The 15,649-nt window shown below is 49.6% G+C and overlaps 8 protein-coding genes across 8 annotated transcripts; 4 read left to right on the forward strand and 4 right to left on the reverse strand.

Moving 5' to 3' along the window:
* Nucleotides 1-42: 42 nt before the first annotated feature.
* On the forward strand, nucleotides 43-2,059 carry LCP9604111_4652 (triacylglycerol lipase family protein; the record flags this gene model as incomplete). Its single annotated transcript, XM_039072375.1, has 4 exons — nucleotides 43-126; nucleotides 268-398; nucleotides 466-1,264; nucleotides 1,322-2,059. 4 exons carry the CDS (start codon nucleotides 43-45, stop codon nucleotides 2,057-2,059), a joined length of 1,752 nt encoding a protein of 583 aa, XP_038929142.1.
* A 247-nt stretch (nucleotides 2,060-2,306) lies between these two features.
* LCP9604111_4653 (putative amino acid permease) lies at nucleotides 2,307-3,897 on the reverse strand (the record flags this gene model as incomplete). Its single annotated transcript, XM_039072376.1, has 2 exons — nucleotides 2,307-2,344; nucleotides 2,400-3,897. The coding sequence occupies 2 exons, from the start codon at nucleotides 3,895-3,897 to the stop codon at nucleotides 2,307-2,309; spliced, it is 1,536 nt and encodes a 511-aa protein (XP_038929143.1).
* A 625-nt stretch (nucleotides 3,898-4,522) lies between these two features.
* LCP9604111_4654 (uncharacterized protein) lies at nucleotides 4,523-6,747 on the reverse strand (the record flags this gene model as incomplete). Its single annotated transcript, XM_039072377.1, has 2 exons — nucleotides 4,523-6,645; nucleotides 6,717-6,747. The coding sequence occupies 2 exons, from the start codon at nucleotides 6,745-6,747 to the stop codon at nucleotides 4,523-4,525; spliced, it is 2,154 nt and encodes a 717-aa protein (XP_038929144.1).
* Nucleotides 6,748-7,487: 740 nt separating this feature from the next.
* LCP9604111_4655 (uncharacterized protein) lies at nucleotides 7,488-9,045 on the reverse strand (the record flags this gene model as incomplete). Its single annotated transcript, XM_039072378.1, has 2 exons — nucleotides 7,488-8,608; nucleotides 8,673-9,045. 2 exons carry the CDS (start codon nucleotides 9,043-9,045, stop codon nucleotides 7,488-7,490), a joined length of 1,494 nt encoding a protein of 497 aa, XP_038929145.1.
* Nucleotides 9,046-9,895: 850 nt separating this feature from the next.
* Nucleotides 9,896-10,357, forward strand: LCP9604111_4656 (uncharacterized protein; the record flags this gene model as incomplete). The annotated part of the gene is made up of 1 exon (XM_039072379.1): nucleotides 9,896-10,357. The coding sequence occupies one exon, from the start codon at nucleotides 9,896-9,898 to the stop codon at nucleotides 10,355-10,357; it is 462 nt and encodes a 153-aa protein (XP_038929146.1).
* Nucleotides 10,358-12,066: 1,709 nt separating this feature from the next.
* Nucleotides 12,067-12,534, forward strand: LCP9604111_4657 (uncharacterized protein; the record flags this gene model as incomplete). The annotated part of the gene is made up of 1 exon (XM_039072380.1): nucleotides 12,067-12,534. The coding sequence occupies one exon, from the start codon at nucleotides 12,067-12,069 to the stop codon at nucleotides 12,532-12,534; it is 468 nt and encodes a 155-aa protein (XP_038929147.1).
* A 444-nt stretch (nucleotides 12,535-12,978) lies between these two features.
* LCP9604111_4658 (uncharacterized protein) lies at nucleotides 12,979-13,467 on the forward strand (the record flags this gene model as incomplete). The annotated part of the gene is made up of 1 exon (XM_039072381.1): nucleotides 12,979-13,467. The coding sequence occupies one exon, from the start codon at nucleotides 12,979-12,981 to the stop codon at nucleotides 13,465-13,467; it is 489 nt and encodes a 162-aa protein (XP_038929148.1).
* A 195-nt stretch (nucleotides 13,468-13,662) lies between these two features.
* Nucleotides 13,663-15,624, reverse strand: LCP9604111_4659 (rhomboid protease PCP1; the record flags this gene model as incomplete). Its single annotated transcript, XM_039072382.1, has 5 exons — nucleotides 13,663-13,933; nucleotides 13,996-14,170; nucleotides 14,233-14,566; nucleotides 14,624-14,727; nucleotides 14,781-15,624. 5 exons carry the CDS (start codon nucleotides 15,622-15,624, stop codon nucleotides 13,663-13,665), a joined length of 1,728 nt encoding a protein of 575 aa, XP_038929149.1.
* Nucleotides 15,625-15,649: the final 25 nt, after the last annotated feature.

The following is a 15,649-nucleotide window of genomic DNA, read 5'->3' on the forward strand; positions in this document are numbered from 1 at the left end:
CCTCCACCAGCCACAACGCAGACATATCCCTCGAATGAAAATATGGGGTCCTGGTGGCTCGGACTGTGGAATATAGTTGGGGCAGTCTGGAATATGCTGCTTGACGTTGCTCAGTTCTGGAGATATGTGAGTGTTGTGCTGCAATCCCAGTCGGAGTGTCTTATATGCGGAGGTCTGAGCCGGAGATAGCAAAGACAAAAGACGCACAAGACATAAAACATCGGATATAGTTTCTGATCTGACCTCGAGCTAACATATATATCCTAGAAACTATCATCATGGTGGCATTCCAAATCCCCTCGAGATCGACTCTTCTATACGCTAGCCAACGCGAAGAGCTATGAGGATTGGGAAGAGGCGGCATTTGAGCTGGACGAGCTACAGAGTAAAGATTTATGGTATGAGATTAAACAGAGCCCTGCTCAAAATGCAATATACCAAACTATAATCTAACCACCTACACAGGCGCCAAAACCCCGTCAGCCGACACTACGACTACCGACTAATCCTCGGCCGACTGGAAGCACTGATGAGCGCGCGCGAGTCAGAAGACATCCTAACACTAGTAAACCTGCTCCGATCGGGGCTAGTGAGAAATTTGGGAAACATAACCAGCACGAAGTTGTTCACGCACGCGTACGCAGGAACCAAGCTTCTAATTGACGATTACATCACGCAAGTAGCGCTGTCAATCCAGTACGTGACATCCGTACCAGGAGCGCCGATGCATCCGAGCGGGTTCAGCTCCCAAGCGAAGCTGGAGTTGCTGCACGATACGCGGCAGGCGTTTGGACGTACGACGCTGCTGCTGCAGGGCGGGTCTGCGTTTGGGCTGTGTCATCTTGGTGTTGTGAAGGCGCTGCATTTGCAGGGTTTGTTACCACGGATTATTACGGGCACTGCCAGTGGGGCGATGATTGCTGCGCTTGTGGGGATTCATTCTGAGGATGAGTTGTTGCCGTTGCTTGATGGGGAGGGGATTGATCTTTCTGCTTTTGATACGCGGAAGATGATTAATGGTGGGGTCGAGGAGAGCTCCGACTCGGGTTGGGTTGGGACGTTTTATCGGAGGTTGAGGAGATTGATGAAAAAGGGGTATTTGTTTGATGTTGGTGTTTTGGAGGAATGTGTTCGGGCTAATGTTGGGGATCTTACGTTCGAAGAGGCATACGCGAGATCGAAGCGCATTTTGAATATCACTGTCGTGACGACGGGGAAAAACGGGACACCGAATCTGTTGAATTACTTGACTGCGCCTAATGTGGTATGTATTTCTCCCCTTCTCGTTGCCAGTCTCAGTGATATCTAACACCATTCCTAGCTTATCTGGTCTGCGGCAGTAGCATCCAACGCCTCTTCCTCCTCAGGCCTCTACTCACCCGTGACGATCTACTGCAAAGATGAAACAGGCACAATAGTCCCTTGGCCACACACACAAGATGCAGTCTTCCGACCCTGGCGACACGTCCACTACAACGAAGGCGAATCCCCCCTCTCACGGATCTCGGAACTCTTCAACGTAAACCACTTCGTCGTCTCCCAAGCTCGACCATACCTAGTCCCGTTCCTTCGGTCAGAATTGAATCTCCTAGACCGACGACAGACAGGCTGGAGTAATCTCTCCCGTTCCACAATGCGACTAATAATGGTCGAACTGCGCCACCGGCTCCGCCAGCTCGACTACCTAGGCGTGCTACCTGCTCCGGTGAGCAGAATCCTTATCGACGAGACAATCCCCGGGCCAAACCTAACTCTCGTCCCGGACTTGAGTTTCTGGGATCTAAGGAAACTGTTCCAGAGTCCGACGAAAGCCGGCATCGCTGACTGGGCGCTTAAGGGCGAGAGGGGAGTTTGGCCGGCGATTAGTGCCCTGAAGGTTCGGGAGGCGATTGAGATTGAGCTTGATAGGGGGTATCAGCTTGTTAGGCGGCGTAGACCGAGTGATCCTTCTGTTTCGGTGGCTATTCCGAAGCAGGTTAACGCTATGAATGAGGGTGTTCCTAGGCGTAGGAGGGGTGGTAGTGAGAATGACGAGGGGATTCTCGCTGATCGGGAGTAGTATTGGGTTATAGGGTTATTTTAAGTAATGCATATTGTTTCTATATTTGTATCTGCATGTAAATGGTATACTTCGTACTCGGTATACCCAACACGCGTAGAACTATGTAGACCTCGATACTTGGTCATATTAGGGTCATTGATCCATTTAATTAGTAAGAATGAACTGCAATTACAAAATTGTATGCATATCTGCTATCCAGGGCTATACATCAATGCCTCGTATACACCACAACCTCTCCCCATTCTCAATCAAGAGCATCCGACTCAGGCGGACCCTTATAATCTACCAAATGTCAGCATAAAGATCTCCAGCATCCAGCATCGTCCATAAAACTTACATTTCCTCGCATAAACCACATACCAAACCGCAGAAATCGCCATAAACCCGACAAAAACAACCGAAGCATAATTCATCGACACAGCCGTAACCGGCAAAGCAGTCGGCATACTAAACAGCACCAACTCAAACGCAATCCAAGCCAACGCAACAACATTAACAAACCTCCCAACAAGACCTCCACAATTCCACGGCGCCTTCGCAACCTCCTCCCGACCATGCCACAGACTCAAAAAGATCGGAATAACATAAGCCGCCGCGAGCGCAATAACGCCCACAGAAACAAACGCGGTAAACGCACTCGAACTCCCGAGATTAATCAACCCAAGCAACATCTGAATGGCGGTCAACAAAACCAACGCCCAAACGGGGACGCCCCAGCGCTCGTCGACGCGCGCCCATAGTTTCGCCAGCGGAACGGCGTCGTCCCGGGCGACGGCCCAAGTCGCGCGCGAGGCCGCAACGGTAATGCTAATCGAGCAGAAGACTGTAATGACCAGGACGAGGGAGATGAGGCCGAGACCGCCGGCGTGGGAGCCCATTACGCGAGCCAGAATGTAGGGGAGGGCTTGGCCTGCTGGGGCGTTGATGATGTCCTGGAGTGGGGGCAGGGTTGCGCAGATGGGAATGATGAAGAATAGGCCTGCTGTGCCGCCGACGGGGACGGAGAGGGCTATTGCGCGGGGCACTTTTACTGCTGGGTCTGTGCATTCTTCGGCCATTGAGGAGATCATTCCTATTGCGGAGAAGGTGTATGCGGCTGGAAGGAGGCCGATGAAGAAGGTGAAGTTTCCCCAGCCGGCGAAGGATTTGTCGTAGTGGGCTAGGGTGTAGGATGCCGAGTGGCGGCCTGTGTCTGCTTTGACGGAGAGGGCGATTAGGATGATTATTATTGTGAGGAGGGTCCAGGATGCGCAGAGGGTGTCGACTAAGGGGAGGTGGTTATTTGCAAAGATGCAGATTGCTAAGGAGGTGAGGCAGACTGCGTAGAAGATTAGGAGGAGTTGCCAGTCGGATGCTGACCAGGTTGGATGGTAGATTGAGACTGTTGCTGAGAGCATGGAGGCAAAGCCGAAGTTTACGGAGAGCGTGATGGTCCAGTTGCCGATCAGCCAAATCCAGGCATTGATGAAGGAGAGGGTTGTTTTGTTGCTGCGAGAGATTTGGAAGGTCCAGTAGTAGGGCCCTGCCGAGGTTGGATAGCGGGAGGCGAGCTCGGCGAGGGAGAAGGCGATACATTGGTCGAGGAGGCAGACGACTATCCAGCCGATGAAGATTGAGAGGGGACCGCCGCCGTAGATGGCCGAGAGGAGAGCTGAGCCTTCGCCGTACGGGATTGCTGCTATGGCGAGGGTTTGGAAGAGGAGGGTTAGGACAGAGCGATTGCGACGTAGTTCTTGCTTGTAGCCTAGACGGTCTAGTTCTAGGTTCTCGATTGTGCCCTTTCCATGATCTTGGAGGGAGGGAGGTGAAGGGGTTATCTCCTTCTCGATAGACATGGTGTCAGTAGCAGGGTTGCTAGTGAGGGCAGTCCGCCGTTATCAGGGTCTCTATAGTAGGCAAATGAATAGGACCAAGAAGGATATACGGAGGTTATATGCCGTGCAGTCATATGCCGAGGTGCAACGAATAGCATGTCGTGCAAGGGCCGAAGTACAGATGTAAACAATACCATCCGAAAGGGGAATCTCGCATTCTGCAATCGATAAAGATATACAATTTGTGGCTGGTGGAATAAAACGGTAATGGGATATGATTTACCGATTGGGAGCTTCACATACAGAGAAAAGAGAATCAAGAGAAAAGGGCCGACGTTCAACATTACAAGGCAAGATAAGAGAAAGTTTGACGCCAGGCCTAACCCTAAAAAGCAACTATATCCAGAGGGCAAAGTACTCCGCATTTGATCTGCGAGATTGGCTTATTTGATAGGCATCTACGAAGTGGATAAGACAAAATAGAAATGCAATAGTTTCAAGGGGAAAAGAATAGAGGTATCAAATAGAAAACCACCAAAAGAAAAACAAAGAAAAAACAAACCCCTAAAAACGTCGAGGAATATCAAACATTACGAATAGTAGCATATGGTATATACAGGGAACCCCCTACATGGGAAAAGAACAATTACAGCGCTGTCGATGGTCGGGCCTGGGACCTGCGCGAGTGCATACTAAGCCGGTGACCGGTGGCCGGTGGACCCTCAGTAGCGAACAGAGGGGGGATACTAAATCCATATCCCTCGGTAGTAGCGCTACGGTTCTGGGGATCGATCTCAACACGGACGGAAACGTCGAGTCCGCCAAACATGCCGCTCGTACAGGTGAACCCATCAGCGGCGCTGTGTGCCGTTCCGGCATTGACTTCGCCCTTGTGCAGTGGTGCATGGCCGTCTTTAGGAAGACGCTCCAGTTTCACGGAATTGGATTCGAGGACACCGGTGTTACCGGGCCCTGGGGCGACGACCTCGGTGAGGATGGCGTAGTTGCGGGATGGCATGGTGACTTTGTTCCAGGCGGCGCCCTTCTCCTGGCCGCCAGGCTGCTTGTCGAAGAAAGGCATGAGAGTCTCATCGCATTCATGGTCGAGGTGGTGGATTTTGTTTCTACGAGCGAGGAGGTTGGCGACGGCCTGGGGTGGGGGCTTGTTTGTGATAGCGCTGCTGACGACGTTGACGATGAAGCGGTGATCATTTTCGCCTGCAAGGTTAAGTTTCGGGTTGGAGTAGAAGCGGCCGATGGCGGCAAGGTGGACGTCGCCGCCGAGAATGGTTACCCGCACGCTGTTGCTGCGGGCGAACTCCTGCAGGCGGTGGACTAGCATCTTGCGCTCGTGCTTGTGCTGGCGCGCGGTGTAGTGGTCATCCAGATCGTCGAGTAGATCCACTTGGCCGTCGAATTCATTGAAGAGGCCGCCTGCCAAGCCGAATCGCTTGTTCAGTAGTCGGATCGGCGCGATCAAGGGAGACGTGAGGATGTTCTCGAGCCATGCTAGACGGGGGTATGCGATCGGGACGCCTAGTAATACTATCAGATGCTTGATGTCGCCGTCGGCGGCGACGATCTCGCGCTGCAGCCGTTCGAAAATCATATCGTAGGTGTCCTCGTAGTTGACCTGGTGACGGGTGCGCTCTGTTCGCGCATCTAGACCTATAAAGGCAATGCGCTTGCCAAAGCGCATGTAGAGACTTCGGCTGCTCTCTTCCACGTAAGGACCGGGCCGTTTGCCGATGATCCAGCTGTCGTCCTCGACCTGGTTCTGCAGAACGTAGGTATTCTCTACTTGACGCGGGTCAACACCCGAAGTTCCATTGACGGCATGCATAGTCTGCGGGGAATCGGTAGTGAAAGTCGACATAGGAGGGGCAATGTGGTGCTGGAAGAGACAGTAATATTTGAAAGCGACACCGCCGATACCACGGAAGACAGCACACTTCATAAAATGATCCGTGTATGAGCCGAACCCATCAATAATATCATGATCATCCCAGATATTGACCTGAGGAATGCGGCCATTGGCAGAGCGGAATGGCTCAGTGTTGTACCAGCGGACATAGTTGGCATAGTAGTAGTCATCGCAATCAGCGCGCATCTGATTATTGAAGTCATGGTTGCGCCTCTTATGCGGGTTCGCAATCGCAGTCCAAGGCTTGAGCGGGCCATCCACACGAACGCCGTCATTGTAAATCTGGTCACCACCGCCAACCATAACGTGGAATGGCCTCTCGCCATGCAGGCGCATCACATCGTTCCATAGATTTGGCCCTACCCAGGCGTTCATGTCCGTGCCGACGGAAAAGCCATTGCACGAGTGGAACATGGTACGCATGGACTGCTCTTCTGCAGGAACGACAAATTCCCACGGTGCCGGGACCTGGACTCCGGACTCGTTGTATAGACCAGGGATGTCGTACGCCCAACGCGCCTCGAATGCGGCCACCGGCACGGTAAGCGAGAATCGCCAGAAAGCTTTCAGGGGATCCTCGTAGAGCTTGAGACCTTCGATTGTTTGGTTTGTTGGAACCCTGTCGGTGCCGCTCTGGGCCTCAATATCCACGGCGCCTACCTGGCGCAGGCGCAGCTGGGGCTGCTCCTGGGTTGGCTTGGTGACAATCAAGATACTGCCGTGCCAGGTGGTTGTAGCCTGGTAGTGCATGTTCTTCAGGTTGATCAGGGGACCGGATATGAGCTCGAAGCGATCGTTCGAGCCGCGCGTGGTCTGTTGTCCCGTCTCCCCATTTTGAGGCATCCCTGCGATTGCCGACATGCTTCGATTAGCTTTGCGCGACTTTCCGATTGAGGACTGGGGTTCCGCGACATACCGTTGACAGGCTGCGCACTGTACTCGGCCATAATAATAATAGAAATTGATGCGATTTGGATATCACCGGATTGTAGAGGAGATAAATAAGAACGTCGACTGAAGTCGCATAGATTATCAAGATTCAAACCACAATTGAGCGAAATGAAGGGGGGGTAAACAGGGATAGAAGGAAGGAACTAGGCGTACTTGAATGCTATAGGGCTACTAAGTACAGGGCTGAAAAGGAAAACAAGAAACGAAGCGAGATTGGAAGCTGCAGATCTGTACCTTTGGGCCCGCTGGCTTGGCAATAAAGGAGGTCGCTGCTCAACCCCGATGAACAGCCCTGACGCTGCCAAGACTTTCCGGTAATTACCTGGCCAATGGGAGAGGAGATTATGCTAGCCACTACCCGGTTGAGCCACCTCGCGCCACATAAGTGGTTTCTGGCTATTCCTGATTGGGTCAGGAGTGGTGGCGGTGCAATTTTAGCTTTGATCGGGTTACATAAGTGGGTTTCTTCTGATTTTGAAGGTTTTTTGTTCAAGAGCATCTTCCATATGATCAAATATGTACTTCGTTGGTACTCCCTACTTACCGGATGATTACACAGGCTTCTACTGCTTACATGTCAGATTTCTCCCTATGTATGACCCCGCTAAATACGTGGCCTATCACATCCGCTTACTATTTACTGATCTACATGTGGAGACATCCATACTTACTATACTAACAACCATCTTGAACTTTTTGTTTATTTGCAAATTTGAAATAATATCAACAAACTGGATCAGAACATCCCTACACATAAGACACGGTCGCGTTCGAAGATAGAACAGAGGCAAATGATCAACGTAGCACTCACCAAGATCTGGATCCGCAGATTTAACCGTGACCATTGATGCGAGTGGCCTGGAACAATCTTAACGGGACGAGGCTCATCGTTTTCAGTCCCCTCAGACTCATCTCGCAGCACAAACATATTCTGTCCATGGAACAAACCAGAAGCAACAACCTTCTTCAACTGCTTCTGGCGATATTGCTCCATATTGAGTCCATCACGAACAGCAAACCAAGTGTCCCGGGAGCCAGTCGCAAGCAATTCCCTCAGTTCATCCTGGAAAGGCGTATAAAGCTCACGAAGCTCATCAGGCTCCTCAGCCAGAAGCTCAGCAAAGTCATCCACAAACTGCAAGAACTGCAGGGTAACAACCATATCCAAACCAGCCTGGAACTCGCGCGTAATGAGGCCGTAGTGGTGCAGGACGCCGATTTCCAGAATCTCAATCTGATGTTCCATAGTATAGCGAACAATTGCGAGGAAACGGTCTACGGGAACGTCAATCACGAGCTCCCCTTCACCCTGGTTCCAGACCTTCCAGAGATCCTCGTAGTTCTCGATCGGGGCCTCGGGCTCGAAGAAATAACCCTGCAAGCGGTCGGACTGTAGGTCGAAGCCGAGTACCAACCTGGCGTTGCTGAATTCGTTCTGCATGTCGGGAACGGGGAGGCTCACGAAGATTACTGTTGGGTTTGTGTGGGTTGGGAGATTGTTAAGGACTGGCTCGTCATGTAGGGTGACTTGTGTGAAGCCGGTGGTTTCTAGGAGGTAGCACTCTTTCTTACGACGGAGTTTGTTGCGGCCACTTTCGATATGTAAAAGGTAGATGTAGTAGTCGACCACACCCCATGGATGGTGCATGTAGCGGTTCAAATGAGATGCGAAGCATACTTCATTGGGGGTTGCAGGCCTGAAGATTGTTGGGCTGATATCCTTGAGTTGGGAATCGTTGGTGAATGGGTTAGACTTAGGCCTCATCAATTTAGAGGGAATAATGCAGGTCATCTCATCGGCGAGCTGAGAGAGCTGGGGGCTCTGCATGGCTGTTATATTTTCAAGTCTTGATTGTCCTGGTTGTCAGACTAGTATCTCCTCGGTTGTAGGATTTGACGAATGAGTTGATTCGAGACTCACGATGGTCGGGACAATCTACAATGACGGCTGTGCTCGGCGAGAGCCTTTCACGGAGGACAGAGGCGATCTCCTTGATAGAATGATGAATAGTGAAGATTAGGCACAGGAGCAGGACAAAACTCTTGAGCTCCAGGCGTGCAGAGAGGATATGGGAGAAGAGCTCGGCGAAGAACTGCTTGCTGCTTTCCTCGTATATGTAGTAATAAAGGATGTCGAATAGGTAGAAAGCGACGGCTGCTTCAACCACCTGTATGATACAGTGAACAAGCACGAAAGTCACAGATCCAAAGCACAGCACGAACCCAAAGCACAGGAGAAACAATATCCACTCGGTATGTGTAGAAAGGTCCTGCAAGAAGTTAGTAAAGGCCATAATAGGCGCTCGCAATAGGGGGCAGCTTACAATGTAGAGTACTGTTTATGTGCAGTGTGTTGAAGTATGAAGCTATGGGTGGCGTTGATAGTCAATTAACTTGTGCTTCTGTTAATTTGCTGTGTTGAGATGGCTGTATAGAATTCTGTCTCGATTCGTAGAGAGGAGGTTTCCTTTTGTACACTGGATGAAAAGGCCGTGGACAAGTGATATGTGTCTCCACCGAAAGAAAACAAGAGCACAAAGGCATCCTAAAGATATTCTTCTAAAGCCCTCAAAGGAAATCTCCTTCGAGATTTGACAGGAGTAGAAGATACAAAGAGCATAAAGGCATTCGCCGACAAAGTTCTTGTCGGGAGGGTTCCTTTTGTCAAGTACTCTATATTATTTGACTTGGTATCCTACCAGTAATGCCCTTGTTTGTTCTTTATCACCGAGTATCAAAGGGAAGAGAAGCCCCGGGAGTTGTCTTGGTGAAACACGAATCAAGTGTACAAAGACTCGATCCAATATCATAAGAGTAGCCGCGGCCGGCCTTTCAATGTATAACCGGGGATAAGATAAAGTACCCCATATCAGCCAGATCAGATCAACGTTTAATCAGCTAGGATAGCATTAGGTCTTTTGTCGAGAAATCAAGAGTGTCACGTAGACATAGACTCGGTTCAGGGCCTGTAAACTCGATCAAAGAAGAGACAAGGCCATTCTATTCTGGAAATAAAGAGGCTTTGTTCCTAGCCAAGACTGAGTTTCATTGTGTATTAGATGTTCGCAATATAGATACCTTATCAGTCTTACATGCCAGGCATCACCTAGCAAATATTTCCTTCACCGGAAACCACCAGAATCTATGTCCTCACAAGCAAAGGCCAAGTCCCCCAAGTCTCATTCAATCCAGCAACCCATTCCACCGAACATGGGACAGGACAGTGTATTCCTTGTGCGGTCTGATTATTTAGAGAGTTTTGACGATGAACCCTGGGTCGACGTAGGTTCTCAGTTCTTGGAGGATCCGGACAACGAGGAAGCTGACTGGGTCACCGTAATTCTTCCCGAAGAAATGAACAAGACCCATAGCGACGAAGATATCATGAAGTATGTGCTACATAACATCCGAATTAGACGAGCCGTCGTGAGCCAAGTGGCACTGCATAATATGGGAGTGACTTGTATTTCGATCCCGATCCCGGTCAGCACTGTTGATACTGCTACAATCTTGATTTGCGCCGAGGCCGACGGAAACAGGTGGCTAGAAATGATTTCTAATGGAATGGCTACGCTTCGCAGAGAGGTGATTTTTGGGCGTCGGTGATCTGTGGGCTGAATAGAGAGAGGTTGACTGATTAGCTATATTGTCGATACCAGGGAGATAGCCAAGTAGGAACTAAGGATTGTTGTCCGGCAGACTCTGAGAATTGTGTCTAGAATATCAAATCTTGTCCAAATGGTCAAAGGTGTCGAAGGGATCGCAGTAGCTAGACGAGAGTTCTAGTAAGTCCATCCAAGTACTGAATACCTAAGTAACCAAATAAATCATATACAATCCTCAAGTACCAAGTACCTATATGTGCCTTCCTTTTTTGGGTCCCTTGTTACCCCAGTTCCCCACTGAAAAGTATTCTGATTGCATTTCATTCATAGCTGTGGCCATGGAATAAACCGTAACAACCTTGGCTTTCTTGCTCCTCAAAGAAATTCTTTGTTCGTAGTTATTTTGGGTAAATAATAGAATCATAGCTGTGGCTTTGAAGGTCATCATAGTCGACAGAGGATTTCTCCATTAATTCTCTTTTTTAATCCAGGTGTCCTCCATATAAAAAGGCCTCGGTTCTCTCCCGAGTGATTCGATTTGGACACTATTACTTTCAACCATATACAACAAACAATTGTTCAAAGCTCACACTGACCACCGACAATATGCCACGCGAATATGAGCCAAATCCATTTCAATATCACTCTAGGAGCAGTATACAAGGCAAGTCTCTGTTTAGGTCAGCCACAACAGGCAAGTTAATAGACGACTGTGAAAGCAACGAGACTTCATGGGTGACTGTGAGCCTCCCCTTCAGGATGAATTCCACCCATACCGATGAAAGACTATTAGAATTTGCGATTCACGAGATCCGGAGGTACCGTGCTATTGTTTACCAAATACCGCAGCATGCGATTAGGCATGAGTGTATCTCGTTCGCTGTAGATATCAATGAGGCAGGGGTGTCCCTGGAACAAGTGACTCGTGCGTTTATGGCTCAGGCTGAGGTTGTCGCGAGATACTGGCTGAGGGAGCTGCGTGCCGGTAGGGTCACTCTTGACCGAGACCGTATTTTTTGTGTTGGGCTTTTTGATGCACATTATGACAGGGAAACGCGCAACTAGTATAGCATTCAATGGTCTGTAACCAAAGACCATGTTTAGATTGGAAGTATGTACTCTCGATTTCATGGAATTCAAAATGATATTCTTTCTCACATCAGTATGACACCGAAATTGTTATTTGAATATTCATCAGTCACAGTTGAAATTTGTGTAGCATCATTGTATCCCTAGCCCCGTTAGTATGCATGCGATGCGCTGAAGGAGACATCGAGGGGGGGATTCACTACGAGCGGACCCGGTTGACAGGCCGTATGTTGTACAGCTGAAGACAGTAGTCATACCTGGGATATAGTAGTGGCCTGTATGTCAATTACATTTGAGTTTGGAAATGTTTGGTTAGAATTAGATGGAGGTTTAGATGGTTGGTAAAACTATATATAGTACAATGACTATGTCTCTATCAAAGACCAAAGTCATCGGAAGAATGAAGAAAGCCATTGTAACAATGGAAGGCCTTTGTTAATTCTCATACGATACTCCAGATAGCTCGCATCTCAACTGTAACCTTATAAGCCCTCGGTGTCCTCTATCTCACCGGCATCACCCAGAAAAGCATTATCCTATCGCCAACGAAAAAGAACAAGAAGACCTCATCAAGGAGACAGTGAGTCCTCCCAGTCTCACTCAAGCCCGCTAACCACCAAGATGTCAAGCAAATTCCAGCCAAGCGTATACAAGAGCACGAATGGGCAATATTTCGCCGAGCCCGCCGGTGACCGAAGCGACTACTACTGGATCACCGTATATTTCTCCGAAAACATCGATCACCGTGGGATTCCAGATTCAGAAATTATGCTGTATGTAAGGGATATGATTGAAAAGGGCCGCTTCACTGTAGACGATCAGTCAATGCATGGTCTAGGGAAAAAGTGTCTCTCGATCCCTATCAAGCGGGATCCGGATACCCCTCTGCCTAAGTCATGGACGGCGGATCCTACACATCCCGATCTCCTTCTTGCTCAGAATCTTGCAGGGTATTGGAAGGATCAGATCGCGTTTAAGAAGGTTACTCTGGATCAACGGATGATTTTTGTTGAGACTCGTCGTAAGATAGTGAGTATAGAAGATATGTTAGATGTGGGAGTTACTCTGATGGATCCCTGGCGAATTTAAAGCGTTCTTTGTCTGTGTTTTCGTGTTGAGGTCCAGTTCTTTTGATTTGGATGTTTCAGCAATCAATGCAATGCGTTTTCCTGCTTTGTTTATACTTGTCACTTGATAGCTGCCAGAAATGGAGAAAGAAGATAAAATAAGATAGATCTTTCTTTCTAATTGTTACTGAAAGCCATTATTATGAATGATATAATCTCTTTTCATAAAGGCGAATAAAATACCCGAAGGGACAGCAAGAACAAGACCAAACAAGAGTATACAGATAACAGTATACATTCTGAAAGAACAGGGAGGCATTATAACTATGAAAGGATTTCATTCTCTCATTGTACGCTGCCAGAATAGCCGGATCGTCCCTCAGAATATAAACCTCGGCGTCCTCGCCTGGAGTACCATCACAGTGCATTTCCACAAAAAGAGCCCTCATTCACTCCAATCGCCACAATGCCTTTTCTACAAGCGAGTGTGTTCCAGTCAAGCCAGCTCGAGCATGGCCACCAATTCCACTTCAAGGACCCCCACAACAGCCAACCAGGTTGGCTCTGGGGGTCTGTGACTCTTCCGGATACCATGGGCCTTGGAACCAGTGACAAGGAGATTATAGTACATATATGTGAGACCATCGCAGCAGGCTTGGTTACTTGGAGCGATAGTGCGATGCACGGCTTGGGCAAATACTGCATCTCGTTTCCGATCAAGTTGGAAACACCCAAGCAGGACTTGAAAAGGCTGATGATTCAGGTTGAGTACGCGGCACTGTGGTGGGTGAGTTTCATCCGCGCGGAGACTGTTTCTATTGACAAGCACATGCTTTTCCGGGCCCGTCAGCCGCCCCCGGATCGTGAGGATCAACTTTTGGATGTGCCTTTCCATTGGGATAAGCCTGACTACACGGCTCTGAATCCGTGGTCTGTAGTCACTGTGCTACGGTAGATCGTGGGGATTGATTGGTGAAGATGACTGGGGTATCTGATTGGGCTTGGTAGGTTGATATTTCGAATGGAACAATGAGTGAGAAGATATAGTAACCCAAGTGAATGAGTAGTAATAATAGAATTTGCCGTAATAACGCCAGTATGATACAACTGGAACCTACAGATAGGTTACCAGGTCTCTATTGATGAGACTTTAGATCCACCGTGACTGTCTCGCCCTTCTCTCACGCTCTTTCATTTTCTGCATGAGGGTATATCCACATCCGGCACCAGTCATATACCCACCTAGATGGGCAGCGTGATCCATCTTGGTCAGTCGGGAGAGGGGCCAAGCGCGGAATAAGAACGCGGGAGCTACCAAGCTGAAGACCTCGGTGCCGATCAGGCAGGTAAGGAAGACCCAGCCGTATGCCCAGATCTGTTCTTGGAGCCCTTGAGGAAGAATCCACATGGTGAGTTTGTCACTAGGAGGGGTCAGTATAGGTACTATATAGAATAACAGCCAGATAAATGGCGGGAGACATACTTGAAGTGGAACATGCACCATGCGGCGACGATACCGCTGGTTGCGGCACTGGCTCCAAGGGATGTCATACCCAGGCGGCCGAGGATGACACTGCGTGTCAATGAAAAGACAGATCCCATGATACCCGAAGCGAAATAGATGGCCAAAAAGTTTCCGCGGCCGATTTCATCGTGGACTGTAGAGCAGAAAAAGTTAGAATCCATATTTTCTAGTGCTTCTCCTTGTCACAATGCATACCTCTGGTCCCCATAAGTCCCAGGACCATCATATTAGTTCCAAGATGTCTCCATGTCTGATGACTGAAAGCGCTTCCAATCATGCCAAGTGAGCTAGGATAGAAGGGAACAATCACGAAGTAACGGTTGAGCAGTTTCCACGCGGGAGGTACATATTTCCATAGCAAAGTGACTGCTAAGTTAGCTGCCACAATGGCACCCACAGTAGCCACAGCAGGAGGCACATCCGGCATGAGGCGATCCTTTCGTGCTGGGAACTCATATCTCTGAGCAAAAGTATAGCAAAGAGCAAGAACCACGAGCGAGAACAGAAGCGGAGCGAGTAGACGCTGAGCCTGCCAGTTCAAATATGGTTAACAACTAAACAACTCCACAGAGTGAACCATCCTTACATTGGTGATATTCATCGATTCAGGGCTCTCGTTGGTAGCGGCAATATGATGCTTCTGGACCCAAGCGAGATACGGCCTTTCGATAGGATCCGCACGGGGACGAGCTAAACATATCAGCACCAATACCTCACTTAGACTCGAATCTTCGTATACATACCCTCAGTGAGCGCAGCTTCCTGGTACTGCTGCAAGGAAAGGTTCTTCCCAAACTCCCGCTTCAACCGTTCGTGTTCTTCTTTTTCGCCATCGAGCCACTCCTGCCTTTTCCGTTCCTGTTCAGCCAGCAAGCGCTTCTCGTTCCTTTCGCGAGCCTCTTTCAAAATACTCTTGCCGTAAGGAGAACCCTCCTCGCCAAGCTCGGCGTCATAAGAACCGCTTTGCGGCTTATACAAACCTAGCTTTTCAGCGCGGCGCATGAGTTTCTCTTCCGCCGCACGATCCTCACGTTCAATACGGGCAAAGATAGCAGCATCCTCGTCGACGGGGTACTCATCGCGGAGCCATTCCAAAGCAGTATCAAACTGCTGCTTGGTGATCGAGCGGGCAATGTCAACTGGCAAGTCCGCATCGAGCGTGCCAGTCAGACGGTGGCCGTGTAGGACAGCCAAGATACGGTTTCCCAGCTTTGCATTGAACTTGACGGGGCCAAATATGGCCTTGATCTCGGCATCAGAGAAGGGCTTTTGGCGGGGGAGAACCTCCGAGGGATCCGATTTGGCCTTGGGCTTGGGAGATGCGGCGGACGTACGTTTGAAGCGGCGGGGGGTAGAGACCAAGTTGAGTCGTTGGGGAGATATTGGGGTTGGAGTTGGTCGGGACGGGCGAGAGAATAGTTGGGACAGAAGGTTCGGAATTGGTAGCATGGATTGGCGCGATGTACTGTACATGCGCCATGGGGCAATGCGGAGATCGCGACTGGCAGGCCGGAATGTTACTGGCAGCACGGAGGTGCGGAGCCCTGGGCATGGAGCCCGCCATACGGCCCAGACCACATTGCTCATATCCTGTGACTAGAGCGAGGGCTCA

This window comes from Penicillium roqueforti (assembly GCF_015533775.1).
Source record: "Penicillium roqueforti strain LCP96 04111 chromosome Unknown scaffold_10, whole genome shotgun sequence".
NCBI lineage: Eukaryota > Fungi > Ascomycota > Eurotiomycetes > Eurotiales > Aspergillaceae > Penicillium > Penicillium roqueforti.